Source organism: Leiobunum rupestre, chromosome 3 (genome assembly GCF_980474605.1).
Source record: "Leiobunum rupestre chromosome 3, qqLeiRupe1.1.hap1, whole genome shotgun sequence".
Lineage (NCBI taxonomy): Eukaryota > Metazoa > Arthropoda > Arachnida > Opiliones > Sclerosomatidae > Leiobunum > Leiobunum rupestre.
In genome coordinates, this window is record NC_143386.1 from 10,698,551 (window position 1) to 10,722,481 (window position 23,931).

At 36.1% G+C, this 23,931-nt stretch overlaps 3 protein-coding genes across 5 annotated transcripts in view; 1 reads left to right on the forward strand and 2 right to left on the reverse strand.

Annotated features, from left to right (window-relative positions):
• Positions 1-23,066, reverse strand: part of LOC149949462 (lysosomal acid glucosylceramidase-like) — a 39,534-nt gene extending 16,468 nt beyond the window's left edge. The window contains exons 1-4 of the mRNA XM_090169423.1: positions 22,880-23,066; positions 21,709-21,842; positions 21,100-21,266; positions 20,104-20,350 (exon numbers count right to left, since the gene is read on the reverse strand). Coding sequence (XP_090025549.1) covers positions 20,104-20,350; positions 21,100-21,266; positions 21,709-21,842; positions 22,880-23,066 — 735 coding nt within the window. The remainder of the gene's footprint in view (positions 1-20,103; positions 20,351-21,099; positions 21,267-21,708; positions 21,843-22,879) is intronic.
• On the forward strand, positions 7,031-8,849 carry LOC149949463 (uncharacterized). 2 transcript variants are annotated; one of them, XM_090167803.1, is made up of 3 exons: positions 7,032-7,149; positions 7,209-8,286; positions 8,368-8,849. In XM_090167803.1, the coding sequence occupies exons 1-3, from the start codon at positions 7,087-7,089 to the stop codon at positions 8,742-8,744; spliced, it is 1,518 nt and encodes a 505-aa protein (XP_090023929.1). In that variant the 5' UTR covers positions 7,032-7,086; the 3' UTR covers positions 8,745-8,849. The 2 variants fall into 2 exon arrangements, with proteins under 2 accessions (XP_090023928.1, XP_090023929.1); XM_090167802.1 differs by having other exon boundaries at positions 7,031-7,149; positions 7,209-8,849.
• On the reverse strand, positions 9,372-11,818 carry LOC149949464 (uncharacterized). 2 transcript variants are annotated; one of them, XM_090167801.1, is made up of 4 exons: positions 11,513-11,818; positions 11,056-11,434; positions 10,723-10,977; positions 9,372-10,274 (listed from the first exon to the last, which is right to left on the reverse strand). In XM_090167801.1, the coding sequence occupies exons 1-4, from the start codon at positions 11,713-11,715 to the stop codon at positions 9,582-9,584; spliced, it is 1,530 nt and encodes a 509-aa protein (XP_090023927.1). In that variant the 5' UTR covers positions 11,716-11,818; the 3' UTR covers positions 9,372-9,581. The 2 variants fall into 2 exon arrangements, with proteins under 2 accessions (XP_090023927.1, XP_090023926.1); XM_090167800.1 differs by having other exon boundaries at positions 10,723-11,434; positions 11,513-11,816.
• Positions 23,067-23,931: the final 865 nt, after the last annotated feature.

Consider the following 23,931-nt stretch of genomic DNA (forward strand, 5'->3'; position numbering starts at 1 on the left):
CCTCCGAAATCAAATCCTGGTTACGGTGCTGGGCTGGAATCCGGGAGAATGTCACTCAGAATTAAATTCCGCTATTTCGTTCTTGAGTATCGGAATTCTTTTTTGGCATTTGGCTTCCGCAAAATTCTTAATTTCTTATGTTAAATTTAATTTTTTTTTAATTTGGTTTTATCTATTTAAACCTTTTTTGTAGAGCTTTCAAATCTTTAATCTAATTTTTAATGGAATCTAACCCCCACGTATAGGCCTCTGTGGTTGCCCGCAGAGTTTTATTTTGCGAAATATTATTATTATTAAATCAACAAACCTTTCTAGCTTGAATATTTTTTAGATATAGACGCGTCATCAGTCATGATATTTTAAAACTACTGTGCAATAACACATTAATTGGTATAAACTAGATAGTAACAAATTTGCAATAGCATTTTTTTTAATGAAGGTCTATTAATTAATTAAGCAAAAACGTATTAAATGGTTTTTACCTCTCCGAGGGAACTTTGTACCCTGGAGGGGTATTACAATCACCGTGTCTGTCTGTGGGTCTGTCTGTATGTCTGTGGGTCTGTCCGGGCTTATTTATTTAATAATAATAATAATAATAATAATCAGCTAGGCTAATACCCAAGACACCACCTTAGTGGTCATCAAGCAACTTTTATAGTCATTAAATAGCATTTAACAATTGGATATTCGTTATTAAAAGCTTCAAAACCCGTTATGTTTTCGTGAAATGAAATTTAAGCAGATGAATTTTATATATAAGCTAGATTACTCCCTCTACACCTCCTTTCGAGGAGGAGTAAAAAGTGTAACGTTTGAGCTCTGGAACAAGCGAACAAAATTCGGAACAGGGTAAATCTTACCCCGAGAACAGGCGAATAAAACATTTTAATGTAAAAAGTTTACACTTTTTGTCCTGGGACAGGCGAAAAAAAAACCACCTATTAAGTAGACCCCAGTTAGTTACAGAGGTGGGCAAAAAGTTGCGAGCGTTCGGAAAAATGAGCATATAGAGTTTTAAACACGGCTTGCTCAAGTGAGCGAGTACTCAAGGCAAACGAGTTTATTTTCTCTATCTCTAATTGAGCAGCCTCTGGGCGAGCGCCGAATAGTTCGCTCCGGCGTTGATGGCTGACGGCGCGCTGATGGAGATTCCCCCCTCGACGGGTTAGTTCCCTCACTTTTAAGCGCTCACCGCGCGCTGAGCGAGATCTCCCGATCGTCGGAATAGCCCCCTCACTTTTAAGCGACGCGTTAGTACCCTCAGTAGAAAGCGCTGACGCAGCGTTGAGGGAAAATTACCGAGAGAAGGAATAGTTCGCTCAGATTTGAGCGCTAGCTACGAGCGGATTTTGATCACGGTGAGCGACGGTAAAGTTCGTTTACGCAAATCGCTCACAGCGCGGCGAGCAAAAATTTCAAAAATCAAACATTAAACTATTACTCGGCTATGGGTTTATTATTTACTTTTTTTATTAATAAAATGAAGGGTACTCTAAACGTCGGGAGTTAATGATATCTCCGATTGAATAAAATTCAAAGGTTCTTCCGAATTTATCCAACGATAAACTAGACTGCAAATATTCCGTTTAGTGTTAAAAGAGCTTTATTAAATATTAAAAGCCACAAATTATAACAATAGGCGCTGGTATACATTCTTTTGGTCTTGACAAACTTGGCAGGTGAAATGGGCTACGCGGTACGCGTTTCTTCATTTTTAGGGGATTGTGGCTCGCGCTACTTTAAAGGAAAATATTAGCGCGCTCTCAACTTAAATTAATGATCGGTACCATAAAAACAAGTGGACATTTACTAACCCCTAATCCAACTCATTTGTAAATCTCCAGAATTTAATAGACAGTTTTAGCAACTACCTACAGGGGCGGTGCCAGAAGATTCTTAGGTGTAGGCTAATAATGTTTATCATTTGTGGGCCCCCTGTTCCTCAATATTGGACTTATAATTCAATTTTGCAAATTCAGGTAATTTATTTATTATTTGATATTAGTGCGGTTTTTAAAATTTTACAGTATTAACTATCATCACATATTTTATTTGAATTTAAAAATCGACTTGATGTGGCCCCGTCAGATCGATTTGTGGGCCCCTATTTGAACACAAAAGTAGGCTATAGCTCGTGTTGCCTACCCCTAACGCCGCTCCTGACTACCTACACCGGGATTTTATTCACAGTGAACGACGACAGAGTTCGTTTACGGTAAATCGCGAAGAGCAAACATTTCAAAAATTAAACTTCACATTTGACGGTATGAACAAGTTAATAATAAGATTATTTTTAATGTATATGTAAAATATAATACAATATCTTTGCATATAACCATCTTCGATTTTGTCCATTGTTTATGACATCGACAAAAATAACCATATCATCAAATGATCAAGCTAATTGCGAAGATTCACGGTTTTTAAATAATAATTTTTTTCAGAAAAAAAGGGAGGGGTTGGAATTAATATAATGGCCAGCCTGTGCCAATATTAAAACTGTTTTAGTTCCAAATTGAGGTAACTCGATTTACGCGAATTTTCTTTTTTGCCGTTTTTCAAACTTCCTTTACACTAAAAATATAAATATTACAAATAGCGGCCAATGTATAGTTACAAAGTTATCGATTATTTTCCATTTTTAAAAAGCATTACGTTATAATTTTTTTTCCAATTTAAATAATATTTTTTAGATACCTGGTTTTGAAACTAATAGCGTTCTTTTCGTTTTTATTTCACACCGAATTTTAGAAATAATAAAAATGTTTGAATAATTCTAATGTCTAGTTTGTGCGGGTAACAAAAATCAACTGTGAAGAAGCTGTCAACGATCACCGTCAAGCTCAGCATGTGGGGAGTGGGGACCCGCTGGCTGCCGGGGAGTATGAACAAGGAGGAAGGGGGGTGGCATTACCAAGGTAACCTATTTAAAGTTACTATAGACAGTAGGCTATAATCACTATGCTGTAAACATCTGTGTCGCGCGAAAGCGATCCAAATGTAACGACTGACGATCACGATAAAAATTACATCATTCTTCCGAACTTCAAAAGGGCGTTATTTTATTTCTGGGGGGGGGGATTTCTATTTGAACTTGTAATAACTTACACACAAATATTTTCTTTACATTTTTCTGTTTTTATTGCTTACGATGTTACACTTTATATACAATATTGGAAGTATTTCAATATTTATTTAAATCTTCGCTCTTGCTTGATACCTACAAAGATTCTCAAAAAAAATTGTGTGGATCGTGTCATTTTCGCCTAATTTGGTTTGCACATGTTTCTTAACAATGAAACGAAACCAAAATTAGTTACAGACATACGCCAAACGAGGAGGCAATGAACACCGCTAATGCCCCACAATGGAACATTTTGAAAAAAAAAAGGATCCACCGTGGAACTTCGTATGTCATTAGAAAGTGTTCATCTTGTAAAATACGGAACAATTAAAACAGCGAATATATTTTAGTTTCAATAGTTCAGCATTTTAGAATCACACAGTCTAATGGTCTTTAGACCAAACGAAGGTGGTCCTGAAAAGGACCGTTTTGGTTTTAGCCAATTATTTGGCTTCTTCTGGTTTTTGAATTTTTGAGACCTTTACGCAAGAACAACCAGCTACAGCCACTTAGGGGGCTTTGTTGGCATTGTCCAACTGCTCCTTATACAACTGGAGTTCAAATTCCATTGCCCCGTTCTTTAACTTGGCATTCATCAGCTCGTCTGGCCTTTGGGCGAGTTCTTGTTCGTTACAGAAAATATCAAAATATTTTTCTGTAAATCGTCCTAAGAAATAAAAAAACAAAAATTATCAATAATTAGTAACAATAATAATAACTATATGTAAAACTAAGTTGCTGTATTTACGTTTTAGCGATCGGCTTTCAACTTGAAGCTTGAAAAGAGGGGGGGGGGGTGGAACCTCAACCCCTTTCCAAACTATCCCAATCGTTTCAATTTTGGGACCCGCAGGTGGAGTCCAGACACAAAGGCGTCTCTTTCGGCATCTTAACGAAAAGACAAAGGTTGACCACTCATAGGAAACGTCTCTTAGTCGCAGCGGGACATGACTAACCAAATATTTCCCCGAAATAGGCATTCACTCGCTAATTTAGGCTTGACTTATAATTTATAATATACATATATAAATATACTTTTCGCTAAACTGAACTCCCCCTAAAAATGAGTCGTATAGCTTCATAGATAGACTAGATCAAAACTAGCCCTTCTGAAACCGAAATAAGTATATAGGAAAACGGAGAAAACCATGTATATTCGGGCCGCGTCTACGGAACGTTAGCTCCAAAGTATATTTTTCTGGACTACGGATAGACTAACATGAAAACGTTAATCAATAAAAATAAAAATACTACGTAATATCATAAATCCATAATTTAATGGAAATAATTCACTAAAAGCTATTTACAGAGTGACGTCATCACGGTAAAAAATCGCCCCTAGCGAGATGCTGATAAAGGGCACGTCATACACGAGAAGCCCTCTATATAGAGTGTCTCTTGTGGCTAGTTATCAGTAAACGTTTTGCATATAAAGAATAAGACGTGTCATACTTATGTAACAATATTATTAACTAATGGTATTATTAGCTATTTTTACTACATTTATTTACAATATTTATTTATTCTGTGTTACTATTTACTAAGTTGCGACTAATCGGGCCGATTAGATATTATTGAACCTTGGAATCTATAGCCGACATATTCAGACATTAGAATAATATTAGTTAATTCAAAAGCATTGAATTGGCGGCTTGGCCCGATTCATAAAATCCTATTTGGCTCTGCAAACCTTTTTTCCCACTTTGGGCTTTTTTTTTCCAACACTGCCCATTCCAGACAGCAAGGGCGCCACTTACTCGTTACTGCACCTGACAAAAATATTAAAATAGGGGGACAGTCGATGGAGGGTTTTTTCTATTTAGCATCGAACCCATTTTCTTCATTCTCGCAGTTTTCAATTTCAACAATAGCGTGTACTTCTTAACGTCATATGACGGGGGGTCAACGCCAGAATTCCGAACTGACGCCAATGAGTCGCCCCTCCCTTGGGTCTTAGCCAATGCTAGGGCAATTTCGAAGTTTCCTATACTTATACCTCGCTTCGTAATCCTTTCTACAATAATAGTATAAATAGTAGGTTCCTTTCTCATTTCGTTACAGTTTCTTGTCGACTTTTCTCAAGTCTGCGTCTTTCGATTCTTATTTCGGTCCTTCCTTAGTTTAATTTTTTCGTGTTTTTTGCTTTAGCTGTTCATAATTTTTCTCGCCTTCGAAGTTTAATTTTTTCGAGTCCATAGTTTTGGAGTTATAGTACTTCGACTGTGGCTTGAGTTTTTTTATTCAGTTTCAGGCTTTAAGTTCGCTTCCGTATTTTACAAGATGAACACTTTCTAATGACATACGAAGTTCCACGGTGGATTCTTTTTTTTTCAAAATGTTCCATTGTGGGGCATTAGCGGTGTTCATTGCCTCCTCGTTTGGCGTATGTCTGTAACTAATTTTGGTTTCGTTTCATTGTTAAGAAACATGTGCAAACCAAATTAGGCGAAAATGACACGATCCACACAATTTTTTTTGAGAATCTTTGTAGGTATCAAGCAAGAGCGAAGATTTAAATAAATATTGAAATACTTCCAATATTGTATATAAAGTGTAACATCGTAAGCAATAAAAACAGAAAAATGTAAAGAAAATATTTGTGTGTAAGTTATTACAAGTTCAAATAGAAATCCCCCCCCCCCCCAGAAATAAAATAACGCCCTTTTGAAGTTCGGAAGAATGATGTAATTTTTATCGTAATCGTCAGTCGTTACATTTGGATCGCTTTCGCGCGACACAGATGTTTACAGCATAGTGATTATAGCCTACTGTCTATAGTAACTTTAAATAGGTTACCTTGGTAATGCCACCCCCCTTCCTCCTTGTTCATACTCCCCGGCAGCCAGCGGGTCCCCACTCCCCACATGCTGAGCTTGACGGTGATCGTTGACAGCTTCTTCACAGTTGATTTTTGTTACCCGCACAAACTAGACATTAGAATTATTCAAACATTTTTATTATTTCTAAAATTCGGTGTGAAATAAAAACGAAAAGAACGCTATTAGTTTCAAAACCAGGTATCTAAAAAATATTATTTAAATTGGAAAAAAAATTATAACGTAATGCTTTTTAAAAATGGAAAATAATCGATAACTTTGTAACTATACATTGGCCGCTATTTGTAATATTTATATTTTTAGTGTAAAGGAAGTTTGAAAAACGGCAAAAAAGAAAATTCGCGTAAATCGAGTTACCTCAATTTGGAACTAAAACAGTTTTAATATTGGCACAGGCTGGCCATTATATTAATTCCAACCCCTCCCTTTTTTTCTGAAAAAAATTATTATTTAAAAACCGTGAATCTTCGCAATTAGCTTGATCATTTGATGATATGGTTATTTTTGTCGATGTCATAAACAATGGACAAAATCGAAGATGGTTATATGCAAAGATATTGTATTATATTTTACATATACATTAAAAATAATCTTATTATTAACTTGTTCATACCGTCAAATGTGAAGTTTAATTTTTGAAATGTTTGCTCTTCGCGATTTACCGTAAACGAACTCTGTCGTCGTTCACTGTGAATAAAATCCCGGTGTAGGTAGTCAGGAGCGGCGTTAGGGGTAGGCAACACGAGCTATAGCCTACTTTTGTGTTCAAATACACCTATCCTCATATACCATACAGAATAGATGAACCGAAGGGGCGCACGCCATCAACTATAAATTTTAATTTTTATATTTGTCGAAAGATGGCGTTCACATCGTGGTCTGTGGTGATTGGTTAAAAATGCGTAACTTACGTCTCGATGTAAAAAAATATCTTCCCCAACCTTTTTCATGTTTTTAATTGTACAAACGTTTAATTGTCTATTTAGTGATGTTTCTACGTAAATACCACTAAATATATTCATGTATTTATTTATTTTAATCTTCAGTTATACTTAAATTGAACTTCTCTGTACTGTTAAAATAGACAAAACAAGAATCATTTTTTTCTCTTAAGCCTTAGTCATGAGATACTGTAGTGTTTTTATGTGTAAACAAAAAGGAAACATAGATAAAGTTGGAAAAAATGTAAGTAACTTTGGATTAAAATATATGATATGTCTCCTAAAAATGGATATTTGCTTTAGGTGTCTTATCATAAAGTACCATCAACTCAGACTCAAAGGAAAAAATGGTTGCAACTTATTCGGAGAAGAGACTATCTGTACAATTCTGTAGCAGGCATTCACGTTTGCTCGTTACATTTCAAAGATGATGATTTTGTAAAAAATGTAGCCAATAAAAAAGGGATACTAATGGATGGAGCTTTACCATCTTTATTTCCTTGGAAAGCTTTTGAAGAACAAGCACCTGCAATTGAGGACACAGAAGCTACAGCAATGGTAGTGGAAGAAGGTCAAATGGAGAACGAAGAAATAAACAACGTCGAAGAATCCTTGAAACCCACGATAGAAACCCTTCAAGCTGAAAAAATTGATCTTCAAAAGCAAGTAGAAGTCCTAAAGAAGCAAGTAGATGATTTAGTAGTTAAGAACAATCATTTTAAGCACAATTTAGAGAAGACCCAAAAAGAACTTAAAGAAGAAAAAGAAAAGAATTTATTTCTAGGAGATAAATTGAACAAAATGGCTTTTAGCATCGAATCAATTAAAGACAACGACGACAATATAAGTTTCTATACAGGGTTACCATCGTACAAGAAACTCATGGATTTATTTGACTATTTAAACCCAGGCCCAAACGGAGAAAATGTGATTATATGGAGGGGCAGGAATACCAAAGAAGATGGCACCTCTCCAGCTGGACGCCCTAGGAAATTATCAGTTATGGACCAATTTTTGATAGTTATGATGAGGTTAAGATTGGGTCTTATGGTTAAAGATTTGGCACATCGGTTTGGTGTTTCCGAAAGTGTGATAAGTTCTACGTGCATATCGTGGATTAACTTCATGTATTTACAACTGGGCCAAATGAATATTTGGTCAGATCGAAAAGACATTGATAAACACATGCCGGAAGTGTTTAAAGTTAAATACCCTTCTACACGGTGCGTAATTGACGCAACGGAAATAAAATGCGAAGTTTCAAAATCTATGGTTTTGCAAACGGCTACTTATTCCAACTATAAATCGACGAACACGTACAAAGGTTTAATTGGAATAAATCCAAATGGCTACGTCACTTTTGTGTCTGCGCTACACACTGGTAACATTTCTGACAAAGAACTGACTAGGAAAAGTGGTTTTTTAGGATTAGAATTTAACGAAAATGATTCAATTATGGCAGATAAAGGGTTTCTCATCGAGGATTTGCTAAAAGAACTACCTGTGAAGGTTTTTTTAAACATACCCGCCTTTTTAAAGGAGAAAAGTCAATTTTCAAAAGAAGAAATAATTGAATGTCAAAATATTGCAAAAGTTAGGATTCATGTGGAACGTCGTATAAATAAAATTAAGCGATTTCATATTTTTGACAGGCCAATTCCTATAACATTAGCTCCTATGATCAATCAAATTTGGACTGTGGTAGTACTTTTAACCAATTTCCAAAATCCGATATTGAAGTGCGAAGAAGACGAAGCTACTGACTCGTTAATTGACTTGGATGAATTTAACAAGTTATTGGCAATTAGCGAAGATGGCGATGAAGAGAATTGGATGTAATTTAAAAACATGACAACCTAATGTAAATTTTAATTTTAATTTTTTCATTAGAATGTAAACCAGATCAAAATACATTGTGTTTAATAGGTTTTAAATTAAATTTCTTAAGAGGCAAAAATACATTTGCACTGATTTCACTCATTTTCATTAGTTTTAAACTGTAAATAAGTCAATTATCTATTTTTACTATGAGATCTTTTAAGGAAAGTTGTACTTTTACATACTTACTCATATTTGAAATATATCTAATATATTCTAAAACCATAATTAAAATTCATTCTTATAAACAAATTTGGGGAAATTAAATTTTTACAGAAATAAAATATCTCACTAAATTGACTTAAATATGAAAGGAACTAATTTTTAATACCCTGTTTAAGGCAAGTTGTACTTTTACCTACTCATAAAATCTCACTAAATTGACTTGAGTATGAAAGGAACTAATTTTTAATACCCTGTTTAAGGCAAGTTGTACTTTTACCTACTCATAAAATCTCACTAAATCGACTTAAATATGAAAGGAACTAATTTTTAATACCCTGTTTAAGGCAAGTTGTACTTTTACCTACTCATAAAATCTCACTAAATTGACTTGAGTATGAAAGGAACTAATTTTTAATACCCTGTTTAAGGCAAGTTGTACTTTTACCTACTCATAAAATCTCACTAAATTGACTTGAGTATGAAAGGAACTAATTTTTAATACCCTGTTTAAGAAATGTTGTACTTTTACGTACTAATATTTAAAATATATAATTATATTCTAAAACCCTAAAATTAAAATTCATTCTAATAAACAAATTTGGGGAAATTAAATTATAAAGAATAAAATATCACTTATTTTCTTTGAGATTCAGCAAGAGCTGGGAGCATAAAGTTGAAGTAAAATTCCTCAAGCTTAATGATCATATCATTCCACTTGTTTTCATTTAATCTAATTCTCTCTATTATTAAACCCTTTTCAAAGTAGACCACGAAGTCACACCAACTAAAGCCTGTCAATCCCATTTGTGCTGTAACTTGATAATGATATGGGTGAGATGTTTTGAGCTGTGGCGAACCATCAACTAATTTCATATATGACTTTGGGTCATTTATTGCCTCCGACGGTTTCATGTCTTTCATGGTATAGGCCGACTTAATTTCTAAAAGACCAAAAGACTGAACTTCTTTTGGGTCGAACACTATGCCATCTGGCGTAGTCCCTAACCAAAACATTTCTGGAGAGATAATTAATCCATTCAACTTCACTTCAACTTTATGTCCAAGCTCATGCATATGTTTTATGTACTCTAGCCTTGCCACAGATTCCATTTTTTTACCATAGTTCACAGCTCTTATGTGGCCAATGTCCGAAGGAAAAATAACATTTTCTATACCTAGCTTTGACCACTCCTTCCGCTTAGGCCGACAGACAGAGGCGAATGAAGACGAGCAAAGACGGTTCTTTCTCATATTCTTCCATTCATCGGATTGATCTACAGTTTTTCTCTCCACTTCTGCACATTCCTTCTGGGTTAGCGTGATATTCTGTAATTTGATGATAGTCAGTATTTTTATATTATACTAGATATTAGCAGAAGTAAATGAACCAAAGTTATCAAACCGAGCATGAAAATGGGAGGCATTTTCCTTATGGATTTATCTTAATCACTTAGCTTATGTCTAGTGCTATCTAGCGCGTACGTATTTTCAAAAAATCATTTTATTCCGTAGTAAAATCACTTGTTTGTCATAAATAATAATACATTACCTGACTCAGCTAGTTTAAATAATAGAATACATAAGAAATTGTAGATGGCCTCACCAAATAAAATTTACTATATTGTGGTAATTTTAGGGTAAATTGGGATACGCGAAACACAATATTGAAATTTTAGATTGAGCGCATAAGGAAAATGCATCCAGTATGGGAAATATAGGAGACTGATAACTTCGGTTCATTTACTTCTGATATTAGAGTTTAAGCTTCACCTACTTTAAATAATTCCGATTGAACTTCATTCAAAGGGAACACACAACTCATTGATTTGTAATGATCAATATGATTGACAAATGTTGGAATCTGAACTGATGAGATATATTTATTCCGCGAATCCCGAAATTGTGGTGCATACTTGGTTAGATTGTGGATAAGATCTGCTGAACTATCTACGTTTGTCAGTTGATAGGTTAGAGGTGAACCATTTGATGCACAGCCAAGCTTTGTTTCTTTCCACCCTTTCGTATTTGGCTGTGGAATCAATTTCATGAAGTCAAACTTCATTGCCATCTTGGAGACTTCTTCCTCCATTTCTATCTTAGTTCTTACATTTCGGCGAGCTTCGTACGTCTTTGAACACATTTCTTTAGCGGAGCCATTCTCCTTTGGTGACTGGAAATTTACATCTAAAAGACACAACGGTCTTATCTTATCCCCTCTTTTCCTATTCCAGCGTTGCGGCATTTCCGTACAAGAAACTGGGGTATTTTCAACATCATCTCGTGACCTTGCAGATGTTTGAAGATGTAGCAATAGTCTTAACATAGCTATTAAATGGTTACATGTTCCCGTAGTTCCATACGGGCATTCACAATAACCATCCAGTATAATTCCTTCTACATGCAATGCAGTTACTACCGTATAAGGATCTAGCCTTGATTTTTGGCTTCGGAAGCATTTTCCTTTTACGTAGATAATGCATTTGTCTCTGTTAAAAGAAGAAAATAATAAAATGTTTGAACCTAAAATTATTAAGGTAAACCTAAATATGAAGTCCGAGGCTTACCTATCGGTGAACGTCATTATGGTTTTCCTTTCTACGTATTCTTCAATAAAGAAGTTATAACTTCTTTTCAAATGATCTTGCGTATTGTTCCGGGATTTATAATACTCTTGAATATCATTTTCACTAAATTTTGGTATGTTCGATAACGAATGTACATAACCTACGATCGGAAAAATTAAACCATCCGGAACTCCAGCCGCCATAGTTTTCTGTGAAAACTTAAAGGACTCGCGATTGGTTTAAACGAAAATTGATATGAACGCCATCTGTTACCCATCTCTTGCTAAAAGTTTTTATAGTTAATGAAATTTCGCCCCTGTGAAAGGTTCTTTGCCTCTGGCAAATGAAGATAGGTGTATAGGGGCCCACAAATCGATCTGACGGGGCCACATCAAGTCGATTTTTAAATTCAAATAAAATATGTGATGATAGTTAATACTGTAAAATTTTAAAAACCGCACTAATATCAAATAATAAATAAATTACCTGAATTTGCAAAATTGAATTATAAGTCCAATATTGAGGAACAGGGGGCCCACAAATGATAAACATTATTAGCCTACACCTAAGAATCTTCTGGCACCGCCCCTGTAGGTAGTTGCTAAAACTGTCTATTAAATTCTGGAGATTTACAAATGAGTTGGATTAGGGGTTAGTAAATGTCCACTTGTTTTTATGGTACCGATCATTAATTTAAGTTGAGAGCGCGCTAATATTTTCCTTTAAAGTAGCGCGAGCCACAATCCCCTAAAAATGAAGAAACGCGTACCGCGTAGCCCATTTCACCTGCCAAGTTTGTCAAGACCAAAAGAATGTATACCAGCGCCTATTGTTATAATTTGTGGCTTTTAATATTTAATAAAGCTCTTTTAACACTAAACGGAATATTTGCAGTCTAGTTTATCGTTGGATAAATTCGGAAGAACCTTTGAATTTTATTCAATCGGAGATATCATTAACTCCCGACGTTTAGAGTACCCTTCATTTTATTAATAAAAAAAGTAAATAATAAACCCATAGCCGAGTAATAGTTTAATGTTTGATTTTTGAAATTTTTGCTCGCCGCGCTGTGAGCGATTTGCGTAAACGAACTTTACCGTCGCTCACCGTGATCAAAATCCGCTCGTAGCTAGCGCTCAAATCTGAGCGAACTATTCCTTCTCTCGGTAATTTTCCCTCAACGCTGCGTCAGCGCTTTCTACTGAGGGTACTAACGCGTCGCTTAAAAGTGAGGGGGCTATTCCGACGATCGGGAGATCTCGCTCAGCGCGCGGTGAGCGCTTAAAAGTGAGGGAACTAACCCGTCGAGGGGGGAATCTCCCTCAGCGCGCCGTCAGCCATCAACGCCGGAGCGAACTATTCGGCGCTCGCCCAGAGGCTGCTCAATTTAGCCCTCTCGCTGAACAAGAGCAGCTGGAATTCGAATTTGAAGCGCTCGCTCATTACTGCAGGATTTTCAAAAACGAGTGCTCACTATTTTTGCCCACCTCTGCCCAAAGCTCGCTAAAACAATGGCGGATTGTGGTACGCAAAGAGCTCGGGAAATAAATTGAGAAGTAAATGCTTTTTACCTACTTTAATAAGATAAATAATACAACACGGTAGGTCAGAATCTTTTAAATTATTAAAATTTGAGTTTCTAGCTCATTATCGCTATTATTGTCAGAGCCAAGGCCTAATCACAATCATGATTTACGAAACAAAAATAAGCCAACCACTCTTAGCAATTTTACAGGTGAGAATAAATTATAATAGGGAATTTTATTCATTACTACTTTGGGTGTATTCTAAGCCTTGGTTTATTTATAGATCCTTATTTGCTGGTAGTGTATGCAGTGGGTTTTAACTAATGAGTCAGTAATGACATGGTGAATTTGTTCAGTGTATCAAAGATCTTTAGCTATCAACCAGCGTTTATACCAATTCAACTACCGAGAAGATACCTTTCCTCAGGTAGACTAGGAGTTGCGATAAAAGATTTATTGGAATATTCAAATTTATTTGGCATGCATCAAGAGCTTACCGAGCCAATTTGATGTATTACCCGAGGGGTTGGCGATTTATCATTAAATTTAGAAGTGATTTTGGGATTTCAATGTTAATAAACCATAGAGAGAGTTAAAAGATTTTGCGTTTTTAGACAAAGTACGGAATTTTGGTAAATGTCCGACCCCTCGGTATTACCTTAAAAGTGTTTGTCAGTTAATTCTACACGCTTATATCATTTGTTACAATTTATACATGGACTAGGCTATGTATATGCCAGATGATTAAAAAAAACTTATATCAAAAAGCAGGACAATTGTTGTACGTGTGATCAATATAGGATATTTCGCTAGAAATTGCTTTAGACAATTATCAATTTTTGTACACTCGTGAAATTGCTGTTTTTTATTTATTGATGTATGTTATAACTAGATTTATTTTAATTGCTATCAGCTAAGTTTTGATATAAATATTTTCCTAAAAACCAAATGATACGGCTCATTTTCTAACAGATAATCATTTTCGGAAAATGTTGGCTTATAATAGTAATGAATCTTATTTTCATTCGTTATTTTATTGGTGTACCAACCACATTATAAAAATATAGTTTTAAAATGACAAAACCATTAAATAAAATGCAACCAATCTAATAAATAATAAGAGTAAGAAAATTATATAATCAGAAGGAACCAATTTTCATGCACTTATTTTATAGCTTTAAAAAAAAATTGGATAACCTCTCATTCTTCAGGAACTGATTTGGTTTCCCTTAGTGGCTATGTTATATAAATATATTTTATTAAAATAACGGATTTAACTATAAAAATTATAAACCTAATAATATAATTAGAGTAAGAAAATTATTAATTAGAAGTGCCATCATTTCATCGTCAAAATGCAAGCCAACCATAACCACGTGATAGCTTTTTGCGTCAAAAATCGAGCTCTCCTATTGGTCCGTGACTTGGGTAAAAAAATTCGTAAAAATAACAGCGTCGCCGATTAACAGGAATCGCTAAAACGTCTCTGCACCGCGATTTCGATTGCGGTGATCGCAAAATAAACAGCTCGCTAAATCTGAATCGCAAAATTGCGATCCTGTTAAAATTAACAGGAATCGCAAAACGTCTCTGCACCAGGCCCTTAAGGGCTGGTTTTCACTAGAGCAAAATCGCCACGACGGTGGGCGTCAGCGTAAAAAAATCCCCGTTAGGCCTAATGCAGTATTTTTGCGTCGACTCTCACCGTTGTAGCGTTTTGGCCCAAGTGAAAATCAGCCTTAGGCTTTATCGTCGATATCTGCGATAAAGCCGCTATAAGCGACCGTTTGCTCAGGGAACTTTGTTCTAGGTGGTATTGTAAGTACCATCGCGTATTTGCGTTAAAATTTTGTTATGATAACGTTTCTCTGTACCGTTTCGGAGTAGCTTTTCTGAACACTAAATGAAGAAAACGTTTTAAAGCTGGTTTCACACTCGACGGAAAATTAGCAGCGTAAAGTTGAATCAATTTTCAGCTCGACGTTTATTATCGTCTTTCCGGCATATTTTCCGTCGAGTGTGAAACCAGCTTTACTTATTAAGTGATATACCCATATCTACTACTCACTAAATTTTGTCCACCTTTTTATTGTCGTTTTACAACTGAAATATTTCGTTATTTAAAAACAAACAATGACGTCCCAGTCTAGTCTTGACTAACATCATATCAGAATCTAACATTAAATAAAACAACCACTAGTAATACGTAAAAATCTAACAAATATCGGTTTCTTGGTTTTAAAAATAACTAAAGAGAGAAATTGTATAGCAATAGGTTAAGGTGAAAATTGGTAACTTAAATAAATCGAAGCAAACAAAATTGATGAGTAACGATGGAAATGACTGGTGGTTTAGAGGAACTGTTCAAAATGGCCTCCTTCGTGGTCTACGCATAATTTCGCTCTACGTACTATTGCATGGCAAGAAGCAATAGCTTCACCGTTTCTTTCGACAACATTAAAAGCATCAAAAATCCTAGAGCGAAGAGTGTCTTCGTCCGGAACTTTGGTTGCGTAAACCAAACCTTTTAAGCGGCCCCAGGGGTGTAGGATCCTGAGATCTAGCTGACCATGGCGTTGGTCCGGCTTGACCAATCCATCGCTCACCGAAGTGTTTATCTAGGTAGGCTCGCACTTGGCGACCAAAGTGGGGCGGCGCACCACCGTGCTGAAACCAGAGTTTAATGCGATTATTAAGTGACATGTCCAGGGCCGTGCTTAGGGGGTGGCGAGCAGGGCGGTCGCCCAGAGCCGCTAAAATTTTACCATAGGGATGTGCGGGTGAATTGCGCTTCATCTGACCAAAGTATGCGCCGTGTAAAATCCTCGTCCAACTCGTGTTGCTCTAACAGCCACTGACAGAAGATGCGCCGTCGTGGAAAGTCTTGGGGTTTCAAGTGTTGCACTCTTTGGTAGTGGTTGGGCTGTTGCGTGTCTTTGTTTAGTGTATGCCAAACACGTGTGTGCGGAATGTTCAGCATTCTGGCAACGCGTTTAGTGCTAATAGTGGGGTCATTATTAACCATGTTTAAAATACGACCTTCAACTTCTACTGGTCTTCTTTGTAGCCTTCCTCTATCATAACCCGGGACTGTAACACTTCCTGTTTCTCGTAACCTTACTTCGACTCTTGAAATAACTCGATAATCAGGGTGCCGCCTATTTAGGAACAAATTGGCGTATAGACGTGACGCAGATTCGAAATTTCCTTCGCAGTAGCCTAAAGCTAGCAACATATCTGTGTATATAAATGATCGCTTTTTGCTGTCATGGTAACCAGGACGCGAAAAAAAATCGTTAGTAAAATAACTGCGCGTGAATTTTTTCTTTATTAAAAGCGACGTTTATTGGCGCGTGCACATCGCTATGAATGAAAAGGGGATCGGAGAATTGTTGAGTACGTTACTTTAATTGGGGGTCATACCTACAGCAACTAATTCACAACTCTGAAACGGTAGCCCGGAGGGAAAAATGTCAGAAAATTTTCGTTTCCAAATGACGTCTAAAACTCGTGGAACTCCGCTCCTACCACCATTTACGATACACCCTGTATAATGAAGACGAATAAAATTTTGGTAAAATCGGGTGAATTAATGTGATTACCCTTATTTGGAAAATATTACTATGGATTATTTGTCTGCCTGTGGAACTGGAGTACTTGTGGATCGACTGTTCTCTTTGGGGCCATTGCAGCTACCTTTCAACGGCCAGAAAATGTCTTCTGACGCAATCCGTGAAGGTATTTCTACTGGTATATGTCACAGAACAATCACGTTAATTTGTTCTTGGTATCTGTTGCTGAAAAGGTTTTTGCAGACTAGTCTTATGTAATAATTTGCATTTGTATATTTTATTTTCCGAGCGTTACTGAAAACATGGATTAAAAAAAATAAGGATGTTCAGCGGAGCTAGATATCTCTACTAAAAGAAGTGTAGCTAGGTGTCCCGAACTTGTATATGTCATCCCCTTCCCACCCCGCCTTTTACTGCGGCAAACGGAAAAATAATTCTAAATAAGCGCCATCTTTCGTTTATTCACGGCACCAAATATGCGCAGTATATGAAGACACACCTAATGTTTCATAAGTATAATTCGAAAACATAATCAATTTTAATCATCTACGTGGTAACCGTTGTTCATCGTTCGTCTGCTGGCCAGGATATCGAATTTTTTTTTCTTAAAATCTTCCGGAGTTTGCGAGAATTTCCGTCTGGTTTTATCCGCTAGAAGGCGCTATTTGGCCCAGTAATTTTTCTGGTCAGAGGTCATGGTATAGTAGGATTTAATTTGTTTTGACTGATTGATACTTTTTATATTTAATTGCAATTAAGTTTAAATCTTTTTGTAAAATTCGGTGTATTTAAAACTAAGAAAATACAAGTATTATAAATGGTAAGAATTTTAAATTTATCATATTTAGGTTTATAATTATAAAAAAAATTAAAGTATATAACTTTGCTTTAGCCTTGTCAGGCAATTATAACTTTAAAGCAGACATTTCAATAATATTTAAATTTCTTTTAGGACACCGTCATCATTATAAGTTGCGAATTATAATAATAGAATTAAAAATGGTGGAAAGCTGTCATCATACCACTAAATTAACAATTCTTAATTGGATCTTTTCAAGTTTCTTTGTCAACTACTCGTCTACAATATTAACAAGTTCTTATGCACATTTAATAACTTCGGAACTTCTTGAGAGTTCCTTATGTAATCTTAACTACCTCACTGAAAGTTCCTGTTGATTAAAGCATAAATAATTTAATGGCTGCAAGTCAGAAATAAGAATTTTACGGTACAGTATTAATTAATAGACTGTGATTATTGAGACTGTGATTATCGAGACTGTGATTATCGAGACTGATTGTCTAGACTGTGGTTATTGTCTTATCTTAAATATAGCTTAAAATGGTATACCACTGCGTAATTGAGAGTTGCCTTTCCAAAAAAGAGAATAGAAAAGGATTGGAAAATAAATTAAATTTTGAAGAAAAGAACATCGTATATCAAAGAGTACCATTGGATGAATTCCTCAGGAAGAAATGGGAAAATTCTATGAATCTGTATATTAGCTTACATTTTAAAGAAACTGCATGACTACAGTAGATCAACTACTAAACGAAAAATATTACTTCCAAATTCTGTACCTGAAGCCAAGAAAATCAAAATATCAAAAGAGAGCTCTGTAGTTGAAACATCACAATTGATCTGTGATAATGATCAAATCACTGAAACTGTCAAAAAGCCTTTGAGTCCTCTATAAACCAACATTGTAATGTTGGAGACTAGTTCAAAATGCGAATGAGTTTGTTGCATCACTTCCTGGTCTTAGATCCTCAAATGAAATGGCGTTAGAACAACAATGTTATAAAAAAGCTTTAAGTGCCTCAACACCTCAAGTTTTTACGTCAAATGTTGGAAATGTCAAGGAAATATTACACCGCATACGACTTTTTCTGGAAAATAGTATTAACAACAAAGACACCAATTTAAGTCCATCCACGCAGAACAAAATCAAAGTAAATAAGGACTTTTATTCTCCAGAATTATTTAGAGGCACCTCAACTGATGTTATGAAAAATATTCGTAAATCTCACTCTGAACAAATTTTAGAACTAAGCTTTTCTCCAATTCTAAGAACTATCCAAGCTTCAAATAAGACTACTGATGAAGAGAAATCTACCTCAATTCAAGATCTACCTCTATTGAAGAACCAAGTATATCCACCGATGAGGCTAAATTGCCAACCCAAAATACGAAGAAGGTTAAAGCGAAAATATGTAACCGAAATGTAAAATTGTATGAAACCACTCGAAAGCAAAGCCGAAAAATATCTAAACTATAAAGAAACAAAAATTCAAACAATTAGATCAAGCCAGGAGAAAAGTGAAAACAAGGATCCTATATGTTAACAATAGGCGAAACTATAAAGTCAATTTGGTCTTAACCAACTTGCTAAAATGGGAAAACAAAATCACGTGACTACCATATCACCGCCAACTCGTGTTCCAAGTTGGCCGTGCGACGGTAAAGAAAAAAAAATTCCTTCCAGATACTGCAGACAGCTAATTAACTTCCACTTTTCTATTACAAAATGTTCTAAACAATAATAATAATTAGATAATAATTTAGATGAATCGATCAAAATTTAAACGGCTATTAGCAAAATAAAATAAATTATAGTTCTTAATTCTTAGGATAGATGGCGTTACCGTTCTCCACAAAGTCACGTGACTACCATCTTGTCAGCCCCCCTAGACTTGATAGTCTCGAGAAGCTTTACCAACCCAAGTCAACTGCTCCATTGTTTAGACCAGAGTTGCCAGATGTACGATCTGGATCGTATTTGTACGATAATTAGGCGGTCGGTACGATATACGATCCGAAGGTGGGATCGTACGTCTATAATACGATCCCGACATGAAATACGATCCAAAGTACGATCCGAGAATCAGGCCCGTATATCCGCCTGGGCATATTTAGTAACATATCAGCAAAGCTCCGACTTTTACCGTAGAATTAGAGAAATTCAGGCATAGCCTAGTTCCAGGGATCGGAGTAAGTGCAGCTCGTGAAAGGTAGCCCGGTAGTCGTTGGTTTATAATAAAACTAATAAAACGATTGATCTATAATTTCCATACACCGGACATCGTAAAATGTATTTATTTTTAAATCATTTTATATAAATTAAAAAAAAATCCTAGTCACAGACTAGACTATTTTCGGGGAGTTTTCATGAATATATGGGGTTTAGGAGCCGTACGATCCCAATTTTTTAAAATACGATCCATACCGTAGCTCTGTACGATAATCGGGCTTTCGGAATCTGGTAACGCTGGTTCAGACTAATTTTCTTCCACGACCCGACAGCAAGCCAGTGCCGCTGACATTGAACGTAGGATATTCTAAAGTTAAAATATTTTCCGTTCACTTTTCCTTCACGTTTACGCTGAGCCTTTACGGAAATATTTTACGTTTGCGATTGGGTTTCCTTTTCCGTGACATATTTACGTATGTGTGTTCCAAGATTTCTTAGAGAAAATTATTTCAAATGCGACATACCACATCCGCGAATCTGGGAAGAAAAATTCTTTGGTCATCCATGATCATAAGTTTTAGGCGCTGAGCATTATATCCAGCTTTAGTCAATATCGGTCCTAAATAGTGCTTCACAAAATCTCTTTCGGTTTCCGCTGTAAAACCTAAACATTGGAAGGGAAAATCTTTTACGTAACCATTGGCTGGCTCATTTTCAACCGTAAGTCCCCAGAAGTTGACTCCAAGTGCTCTCTCGTAAGATTGCAAAAACCTGAGGAAAATTAACGGAAATTAATGTTACGGTGGCTTTAAAATAAAGATATGAAAGAAACAAGATTCATGGACCAATCACATTAAAGGGGCTCCAAAGTTCGGTGGCAAAATGTGTGTAAAGTCAGTAAAGTGCGAAATGTACGGTTGTCTCTGCCCGCCTCTGCCGAGTGAGGGGTTGAGGGGATGAAAAGCATGCTCAAGTTTCTTTTTTTTTTTGCCACCGAACTTTGGAGCCCCTTTAACTTAACAAGCGCCAATATAACAGCCAAATACGATTTTATAGCAAAAGCAACGCTTTATCAATCACCTTGGCAGTGGCTTTTCCTAGCGCCAGGAGACATGTCAAAATATCTAGTACATTTGGCGGAAGAATACTAACACTAATTTCCGGTAAATCAGTGGCGAGAATTTCAAAGTACGCCTATTTTCTGTTAAATTCCGAAGGTTTCTAGGTGTGTTATATTAATCCATTTTAGAAATGTCTATTTCGTAAATTTTAAAGTGATCACTAAATATTTAATGTACATTAATTTTAAGCTTAAATTAGCGTATTTTTAGTATTATGCTCCTAAACAATAAACAAATCGACTGCCCGTATGCCCGCTTGTAGTACTAAAAATAAATTATTACAACTGTTTTTAAATCTTATCTATGTTAATTAATTAATTAATTAAGTAAGCGCCTATGATCTAGCGTCTGCTACAAACAAATTAAAAATATTAGAAGAAAGACGCAATCGATTCTTACCTGACGAAATAATTGGCATAGGACGTGTAATATATCGGTTTGCTAATAAGCCTGCCATCGCCCGTCATGTTTCCGTTGCTCTTCATCCAAAATGGTGAACTCCACGGACTTCCGAAAAGGTACAAAGGCTCGGAGCACATCGAGATAGCTTGAAGGATATACGGGATCTACAAAGGATACAGAAGGGCGGTCACCAACGCGGTTTGTTGAGATTATAGGCGCTTAAATAAAATATCTTCAAGGGAATCGCCCAGAAGCAATATTTCCTAGAACCAGGACCAACAAGTTACTGTTTATATAGTGCTTGTTGAAATGGAAATTTTTCACCTGCAAAAAGTGTTTTCTTTTAACCAGGCACATTTTTTTGACACTTTAAAGCTTAGCAAAAACACGACGCTCTGTTTACAGGTGAGAAGTTTCCATTATTTCAACAAGCAGTAACTTGCTCTCGGATATTAGTTCTTGGCGATTTCCTTGAAGATAGGGCGAGAAAAAATGTTTAATCTTCTTGAGAGGGGACCAAAGGGTAACGATCGAGACGAATATTCATGGGTGAAATGGCGGTATTTCGTTTTTATAAACTATTTTGGATAGGTCAATAGCCAATACCTTGTAATTATAATCTTCAGGAGCGAGTGAGAAATGATTTAGATAGAAATCGTTAACGACATCATCGTACGAATAAATGCGAGTTGAAAAATCCACACTGGCCATCGGAACTCGTGCCATGTTGTACTGACATCCTTTGAGAAATGAAATTATATGAAATAGTCTTGATAAAAGGATTCGCCACCAAGCCTGTCGACTTTGTTAAACACTAGAGCAAGTGCATTGCGTCGCGTGACGTTATGAAGTTAAAAGCCAGTTCTGCTAAGGCTTGTGTTCACTAGGACAAAAACGCCACTACTGCCGAGCATTGACGCAAAAATCTCCGTTAAGCTTGGTTTCCACTAGCGCGCGTAGTAGCGCGTCATTCAAATTTGGAACGTACAATCGTTTATAAGCGCGTAAGGAAAAATATATTACGACGCGCCCTAATGGAATTTGCGGAAACCAAGCTTTTGGCCTAATACAATATGTTTGCGTTAACGCTTGCCGTCGTAGCGTTTTTGGTTAGTGATAACTACCCTTCATGGTCGTTAGAGACTCCTTTATCAAAAACATATAACAAGAAACGTTGGTAAAAATGTTTACAACATTCAGTGCTTTCACTTTGGGAATTGGCAAAATCTCTTTTTCTATAATAGGTTACCTCATAAATTCCCCTTTTGTCCCTCTTAAATATTAAATTTTCCCTGTTAAATCTTAACATAATATACGTAAAATATCCTATTTTGGTCGTATAAAAGAAAGTTTCAACAACCCATGTATGTATATGACGAAAACGCGTCATTTTCATGTATGTTGAAAATGTTTAATTCCGAAATATTTTTAAACAATTTATTTATAAGCAAGATTTGGAAAAAAGTAAATGAAACTGAAAGCCAAGATAGTATAAACCTCATAGCTTTCGGGTAATAGTCCCCTTTTCAAGCGGCTAGGCAAGCGGACAATTTGTGTATATCCTTTATTCAGTTTACATTTATCTTTTTCATGAATTTTTTTTAAGATTTCAGATCATATAATTGGAGTAGTAATGAAAGTTGCCTTTTCTACGTCCGTGGAAACTTCAAACACCTTGCCACTGGTTGCTAACTGCGAACACCGATTATTTACTTTACCTAATCATTGGATCACTGCACTGGAATACTAATGGATGGTACATTGTCGAAATCCTTACCTTCTTTCGAGAAGTACGCTTTTATGATATCGTGCTGCAGTTTCTTATCTAAGCTTGCAATGTTGAGTCCGGCCGAGTCGGTGAAAGCTCCACCGAAGCCAACAATCTTCTGATACTGCTTCGACGGATCCACGGTAACAATAAACACTTCTGTGAATTCATAAATATCAACACATTTAAAGTTCATGGTTTTAAACCAGGGATGGGCAAACGCTGGCCCAATTGTTTAGTTAGAAATTTAAAAGACAAAGAAAGTGATGTTGGGAAAATAAGGCCTGGGCCTACTTGAAATTTAGGTAGGGTCCTTCATAAGTCGTCTTAAGGGGCCTCCAAAATTTAATATAAGTACCTCCAATTAATTAAATATCCGAAATTGGTTTGCGAAATAATTTATTTATGAATTTTTCAATATTCAATGTGAGTTAACGACACTGCTGTTTTTACCTCTCAATCACCGCGTCTGTCTGCAAAGGTTAATCATTGCGTACGCAGTTGCTAGGACTGTCGAAGGGTTGGCGTCAACGGATTAATTTGCGGTTGGGTTGGGTTTGGATGGTGTTTTTTCGTTAACGCTCACCGTCGTGACAGTTTTAATTCAGTTTGATTCGACATTTCGTTATTGTAATGTTTATGTGTAGGGTGTGAATGTTGACTTCGTGTTATGACGGTTGTGGGTGTTGAGTTTGTTGTGTTTGTGTTATGACGGTTATGGGTGCTGAGTCTGTTGACTCTGTGGTGTTTGTGTTTGTTGGCTGTGTTGTGTTTATACTGGTGTTTTCTCTTCCCATTCTTCTTATTGACTTTTAGGACGGACCGAGTGCTGAGTGTTATGCAACCTCTCAACGTCCAATGGCAGGGTTTCCACCAATTGTTCACGGTATTCGTCTTAGTTTCAAATTGCGATTTAATGGCGCCGGCCGGGAATCGAACCCGGGTCTGCCTCGTGCAAGAGATTTACTCTAACGACTCAGCCACCAACGCTTGTTAAGTTACGGTGTTTTTCTAAAAAACAGCTTTGGCGAATGTCCTTTACAAAGTTATAACGTTAGGTA

What these genes read in the sequence shown, in the direction of transcription:
- LOC149949463 (XM_090167802.1), top strand. Translation starts at nt 7,087, where the DNA reads ATGAGATACTGTAGTGTTTTTATGTGTAAACAAAAAGGAAACATAGAT. An exon ending in TAGATAAAGTTGGAAAAAAT is followed by an intron (nt 7,150 to 7,208) that starts GTAAGTAACTTT and finishes TATTTGCTTTAG; the next exon opens with GTGTCTTATCATAAAGTACC.
- LOC149949464 (XM_090167800.1), bottom strand. Translation starts at nt 11,715, where the DNA reads ATGGCGGCTGGAGTTCCGGATGGTTTAATTTTTCCGATCGTAGGTTAT. An exon ending in ATAATGACGTTCACCGATAG is followed by an intron (nt 11,435 to 11,512) that starts GTAAGCCTCGGA and finishes TTCTTTTAACAG; the next exon opens with AGACAAATGCATTATCTACG. An exon ending in TTCAATCGGAATTATTTAAA is followed by an intron (nt 10,275 to 10,722) that starts GTAGGTGAAGCT and finishes ATCAAATTACAG; the next exon opens with AATATCACGCTAACCCAGAA.